Below are 6,980 nucleotides of genomic sequence, written 5' to 3' on the forward strand. Positions count from 1 at the left end.
ATTAAGCATTTTCCTGGTCATTGACATTAGTGTTTATTTATTTATTTAAAGGCTTAATAATCAGGGACAATGCACATTAATAAAACATTTTAACAAATGTAAACATGCCAGAATTATCCAAAAGGCTATTTTACATCTGCTGTCCCTTTGTTTTTTTATCAGATTGTAGATTAAACAAATTGTGCTTAAAAATGCACCATGCTGGCTCTGATGCAACATGCAGTCCGCAAAGTAGAAAGTAACTAAAGTTATCAAATAAATCTAGTGAAGTGAAAGCACAACATTTGCCTCCAAATTGGAGTGGAGTGGAAGTATAAAGCAGCAGAAAATGGAAATACTCAAGTAAAGTAGCCTGCAAGTACCTCAACATTGTACTTAAATACAGTACTTGAGTATATATACTTAGCTACATCCCATCACTGACTAAATCCAACCCCTTGTTATAAAAAGCTTCAGTTCATTCTGTCAGTCCAGTGAAACCTCGGGCCTTTATGTGAGTTAGACTATTTCTAGCTTCATTTAAAATGAATTTGCTGCAACTCAGGATGCAGAAATTACAATCTAATTACTATTTCTAAGCCAAATCATTTATCAAAACTAGTCTCAAGTGTTTCTGTCCTCTGTAATCATGATTTCACCTCTATGAAGAGCCCACATTGTTTACAGTGAGCCCTCCTACACTATTACTACGCCCACAAGATGGGACCCGCCCCCGTTATGAGAGAGGGGAGGGGCGTGGACGTTTTCCTGTCATGTGATTGGCTTCTTTCATTGGCAACGTCGTGATTGACAGCTCGGATAACTGTTCGCATGAAACGGTAGTTGTCTGAGAGGATGAGAAGTTAGAGTACGTTTCTCCACTGAAAAGAAACATGGCAAGAGGGTAAGTCTTAGATGAGACGGATCAGAGTTACTTAAATTTCAAAAAAATGATCTTTTGTGTTTGTAATGTGCATGTTTTTAACAGCTGAGTGACACTTCCAGCCACTTTTCGACCCTTTGTTTCCTTTCAAGACTGAAATATTTGCTGTAAACATTAGTTAAAGTGAAATATGATTCTTCTTCAGGTGTCTCTCGATGTTAATGTCGAGATAAAGTAAACATGTGAATGTTCTTGGCCCTGTTTATTCCAAAACACAAATGTCCTTTTTGGTTCAGTGCAACAGCTGTTCCCAGTGAAGATTGCAGGTTTGTAGAGTTGGTGTGAGGTCTGTTTGTGTGTGAGTGCAGCAGAGTCTGCTAGTCATTAGTGGGCTGAATTATACAACAGAACAAACAGGACATACTTGGCAAGAGACATCTGCTGCAATAAAGCCGAAGCCTTCCTCTCTCGTGTTATTCACAATCGTACCCGGGCTAATTTAAGAACAGAGAAGTTTCTGTGTCACTGTGCTCCTTCCTGTCTGATGCTTCTTACTCAAGGTTTTTTCCCCAATGTGACAAAAATCAGCTCTGTATTTATATGACAGGAAGGGTGTGGCTTTCATTGTGATTTTCTGACACTTTACAGTGAAGATGAGGTGAGGCCGAATCATATTTGTGTGACCAGATGTTAGTGGCATCACAAAACAGCATCTGGAAGTCAGGTTTTTCTTTGGTCTATCATGTTACAACCGATGTTTAGAGCCATTCAGCCAAGTTAATGATGGAGGTGGTGTCATTCAATGCAGCCAAGGTTTTCCTTACTGGTCGGTTAGTTTTCTGTTTGCATTGTTTTGCACAACAAAAGAAAACACCAGGAGCAAAACAGGTCCCTGGGAGGAGAAAACAACAGATTGCTTCAGGCCAGACTCTGTTGAGGATTGTAAGAGAGGATTGTAATTTTTTGTAATTTGAGCATACTGGCCCCTAACTTTAAGTTTATGTTGTACATCATGACACTACCTAACAGCATATATAGTACTTCATACAAAAATGGCCCAAAATACCAAGAAACATGTTGAAGCAAGCCGTTATCTAACTGAGCCACATGGAAGAGTTTTATAATCAGGGGATGGTTTAAGTGTGATATGTGGCAGCAACTTCCTGTTTTTTATCTGAATGATTTAATCAAGCAACACATTCTCCTAAAAGAGCACCATGATGAGAAGGAGGTTTCTATAAACGGCACTATCACGTGTTTTATTTGATTAATCAGTGGTGGGGACACAAAGGGAACTTTCAAACTCACTCTGGTCAGTGACAGATAAAATAAGACAATCAAAAGGGGACTGGAAGCTTATCACGTATTAGTTAATCATTTCTGTGCATGGAGAGCATGTGTTACTTTTTAAACCGGTGTCTCAGTCGGGAAAGCACAGATGTGAATTATAAAATGATGGCTGAATTCCATTTAGCTGCTTTCGTGTCAGGGTCATTGTGTTGTGCACGCTGGCTCACTGTCACAACTTACTGGGACACTTGAATAAAAACAGTGGCGTCGTTAACGTTATAAGGAACAGCTGTGCCTTTACCACTATGAAGTCAAAGTGTCTGTTGTCCGAATTTTCTCTCCGAAGAACAAAAACCCCAGCAGATTGCAAAATGCATGTTTCACTGTCACAAAAAGACTCATTTTGTTGTACTGTCTCGGTTTTGTCTACCCCCACTACTGTTCTTAAAGGTTAACTGCACAATCGTACACATTAAAGTGTGATTACAGGTGTACTGCATATGTTGTTTCGCCCCTGGTCTAGGGGAACCCAAGACATAAATGATGTGCGTGCGTCTCTTCATTCTTTTCACTCCCAAGAAAGCCAGTGTCACAGAGGAGTTACGGTCAAAGTAGCATTTATTTTTCTTCAGAGGGAGAACAAGGCCAACACAACAAACAAAATAATCTGTTTTCCCCTAACTTCCTGCCGCAAATCAAAACTATAAACAAGACAAAATCCTGACCTAACTCCTAAATCAGTATAAACAGGAGAAAAAAAGGGTTATCAAAGAAAAAGGCTTCTTGCTCCTACTATGCTACCACAACATCTGTCTATTTACAAAGTACCAGACTGTACTGCAGCTGAGTTACTCACAAGTGGTTTACATCACAAACAGAGACACTAGTCAGACTAGACACTGGTCTGGGTTGGGAGTGGAAGATTGGTGGAGAGGGGGATTGCAGTCAGCTGGTGGTTCAAAAAGGGCTCCTCTCCTCCCTCTGATCAATCCTGTGTCAGCAATCAAGCTGAGCAAGCCAATCACCCACCTGTTCACAATCAGAAACACACACACACACACACATATTTTAATATGTAAAATTGATGGAGTTACCCTTTAATTTACTTTTTTTTCTACGCCTTTTCACAGTCAACAGGCTAGCCAGGAGCTCACCGAGGTGTTTAACCAACTCTGGCAACTGGATACCAACCGTCTCAGGCCGGGGACTGATTACATCATTTCCCTTCAGGTCAGTGCCACAAGTCTGTCGTCATCACGGCCTCTCTGCTATGCAGAACACTCCTCTGTAGATACATGCAGTACAAAGGAACAGATTAAAGTTGAATCAGTTATACAATGTCCGTTTTAAAATGTACCACTTTTTACATGTACACGTCATCATGCACTGTCAATCAATATATATCCTGCACGCTTCGTATAATGTAAGTAGACATGTATACATGCATGTAATCCAGCTTTATTTATTCATTTCTCTGCACTACTGCTGTTGCTTCTTTGCACTACTTGTGCCGTTTACAAATACACATACAGGGCAGTTGACTTGCTTACACACTTCTATGGTGTTGGCCACAGTGTTTTCAATATGCTGTACACACAACTACCTTCTTTTCACATGCTATTGTACAGTATATCATTCTGTATTTTTTATCGTTATTTATCTTATTTGTCCACTTCTTATAATCCTTGTTCCTCACTGTATGTCAATTTCTGTGTAGTACACTGAGAGTAATATAAAGCAGAGTCGAATTCCTTCTACGTGTCTGTACACATACACATGATTTTAACACATGCAAACCCTGTCTGGAGGGGAGTCACAGTGCAGAAGAGTCACCTGCAGCAAAATGGAATGTATTCCCAAGTTTGCGTCTTCAAATTGCTTTATTTAGCCCCAAAATAGCGCAAAAACTCCAAGACTGTCAGTTTATAATGATATAAAACACAGAAAAATATCCTCAAATGATCTTTTATATGTATTTATAGACAGATTATAGATGTTTTTGTCTTTATGAACAACATAAAAATTGATTTATGTATTCCTGCATTTTGTATCATTCTATGTTCCCCTAACAGTTAAATCACAGTGGTTAAAACCTCATAGATTGTGCAAGGAATGGCCAGTAAAACTAACTCTGAGTCACTTTTCCTGCCTTTTTCAGTTGCAACATACTGATGTCTGTGTGTGTCTTTGCTTTTTTCAGGGGAGGGCAGGTTATGTGGCCCAGGGCAGTAACTATGCCAGAGACAGGGCCAGGGCTCCGCTCTTCACATACGTCAACGAAGACAAACTCAAGAGTATCGAGACATACGCACGTAAGAAGCACTTCGTTCATGTCTCCTTTTCCAGGATCTCATCTGCTAGAGCCATCAGATTTTTTACAAACATGTGTCTTTTCTTTTTAATGCAGATTTCATCAACTTGCTGGACAACTATGAGGCGTCCACAGGTGTATCAGAGACGGTGACGTCAGAGGAGCTTCAAGAGAACAGGCTCTTTATCGACTCCATCATGGAGACTGATGTCATGAAGGTGCAGTAGCTGTGAGAGAGGGAGTCATCTTTTAACGCACCTATCATCAGCAAACAAACAACACACTGATAGTACACAGCAGCTGTATACACAACGTATCACCTCCAGAGATGCTGACAGACTCTGGTCAGAATATGAAATTTATATGGTGATTCCTGCAAAATCAGGCATCAGCCATTATTTACTGCTGTATGTTCCTGTCTGCCACTGTTGTTTTCAACTCTGTGACATCTTTTATAATGATTAAGTTACAGGACAAATCCGTAAACTGTCCATAACAAAGTTTTTCTTTGCTTTTTGTTGATTTTTTTGAGGCTTTCCTGACATAAAAAGACGCATTTTCTTTTTTTTCACATTATGTTTGTCACTTTCTAATTTTATAACATCCCATCAAAGAAACATGCAGTAACAATGCAACAATTTGAGACCAGTAATACATACACACACACGCTTGACTTGCACCGCTATTGGATGAATTATCTTGTTTAACTTCTGTCCTAAATGAAACAAGATGTTTCCCTACATTGTTTGCAATTTCTTTCCTTTTTTCATGACCTGTTTGGTTCTTCTATATTGTTCTTGAAGACCAGAAATGTCAGCATACTGTCTGTGTTTTCTTTGTAGTGTGCTCACAAGTATCTGGTCAGGAAGGGGCAGTCTCCGTCAGACACAGCACAGTTCAAGAGACAGCTGTATGACATCTGGTTCCGCCTCTACCACAGAGACAGGAACGGAGGGTGAGTTTCAAAATAACAGCAGGGGGAGCCATTGTTCCAGAGGGAGTCAGACATCTTTTTTAGTCAAGTTGCTGTTTCCAAGGTCAGAAATTACTTATTAAATCTGAGTGGATGGGTTAAACTTCAATTTTGCTTGTTAGGCTCTTAAGATTGCATGTGTTATAATTTGGATGTGTTTAATAGTCTGTTTCTTAAAGAAGAGTCACAGGTTGTGTTAACCTTTTTGTGTGTGCTCATCCGTTATCTTATCGGAAATGCAAACACAGCAGATAAGAGGCAATAGAGTAATAAAAGGACTCGATCTCAGGATGAATGAGGGCACACATGGACGCTTAATAAATCTATCTTTGAACATGTTGTCACTTTTCATTATAGTGAGGATTCCTGTGGATTTGAACATGTGTTTGTGGGAGAAACCAAGTATGGCCAGGAGGTCATGGGTCTTCACAACTGGGTCCAGTTCTACCTGCAGGAAAAACACGACCATGTGGACTACAAAGGCTACAAAGCAAGAGCCAACAAAGATACAGTAAGAAAATACTCTGTCAAAATACTGAACACACTTTCCTTTTTTCTGGAGCAACCAATACATCTATGAGTCCCCTCATGAACCTTTTTCTTTACTGTTTTATAGCCGGATGAAGATGACCATGTCCTGAACCTGCAGTTCAGCTGGAAAGGCTTGGTGAAGCCAGTCGGTGGCTCCTTTATTGGCGTCAGTCCAGAGTTTGAGGTGGCTCTCTTCACCATCATCTTCTTCATGGAGACTGACAAGATGACATCTGTGGTGGTGAAAGTGGACGAGTACATGCTGGAGCTGGTTGTCTATCGGCACGGGCGATCCATCGGCACGTCCTATCCCAAACTGCTCAGCAGCAACAACAGGGATTTGTAATGTTACATCACCTGAGCTGACATATAAAAATAACATTTACAACTTATGTTACACTTTGATTTCATTCCTATGCAGTATAACCAAACACCGATCTGGATCAGGTTCTCCTTGCACTAAACGTCAGGCTTAAACTGTCTAGAATTAGTAACGTTTGTAGCCTAAACCTCCTGATCTGGATTGATATCATGGAAGGAATATAGACTGTTATTAATCATTTATCTGTCTTATTTTGTGTACTATTATGGAAACAATAAAACTTGTTTACAAAGTTGTGTCTGCATTTTTATCCTCCCCTGTTGCTGAAATAAAACAAGAAAGTTTTAGACAGATTTAGACAGATAAAAAAAGCAGCATAGTTGTCATTGTAGATGTAGTTTGTCTGATTTTTGCCCTGATTTTTGTCTGTCAGGTAGACTTGCTCTCAAGCAGCATGAAATTCTGTCCTAGAGCTGAAATTAAATTGAAGGTTCTAGTTTTTACCAGAAGTAATTTTCAGTCCAAGCTTAAAGACAAAATAACTGACGAATTAGACTACAGGTGACTGCAGAAAAGAAAGAAAATGTTGTCTTCCTGTTTTTTAATGACAGTTTTAATGACAAATTGTCTATTTTTTCCAATAGCTTGACTTAATAATAATAAAACAAGTAAAAGTACTTGGTGTTCACAT

General features: G+C 39.5%; 1 protein-coding gene across 1 annotated transcript; it reads left to right on the top strand.

The window, feature by feature from the left end:
• Positions 1-785: 785 nt before the first annotated feature.
• LOC311266288 (uridylate-specific endoribonuclease C-like) lies at positions 786-6,585 on the top strand. The gene is made up of 7 exons (XM_084368578.1): positions 786-883; positions 3,283-3,382; positions 4,353-4,464; positions 4,560-4,681; positions 5,306-5,418; positions 5,794-5,947; positions 6,053-6,585. Exons 1-7 carry the CDS (start codon positions 873-875, stop codon positions 6,311-6,313), a joined length of 873 nt encoding a protein of 290 aa, XP_084224704.1. The 5' UTR covers positions 786-872; the 3' UTR covers positions 6,314-6,585.
• The last annotated feature ends 395 nt before the right edge of the window (positions 6,586-6,980 follow it).

Source organism: Pagrus pagrus, assembly GCF_965226575.1.
Source record: "Pagrus pagrus genome assembly, chromosome: 12".
In the NCBI taxonomy this organism is placed as follows: Eukaryota; Metazoa; Chordata; class Actinopteri; order Spariformes; family Sparidae; genus Pagrus; species Pagrus pagrus.

Excerpts from the sequence above, each read along its gene's own strand:
- LOC311266288 (XM_084368578.1), top strand. Across the intron at positions 5,419-5,793 it reads CACAGAGACAGGAACGGAGG|TGAGGATTCCTGTGGATTTG; the intron begins GTGAGTTTCAAA and ends TTTTCATTATAG. Across the intron at positions 5,948-6,052 it reads CAAGAGCCAACAAAGATACA|CCGGATGAAGATGACCATGT; the intron begins GTAAGAAAATAC and ends ACTGTTTTATAG.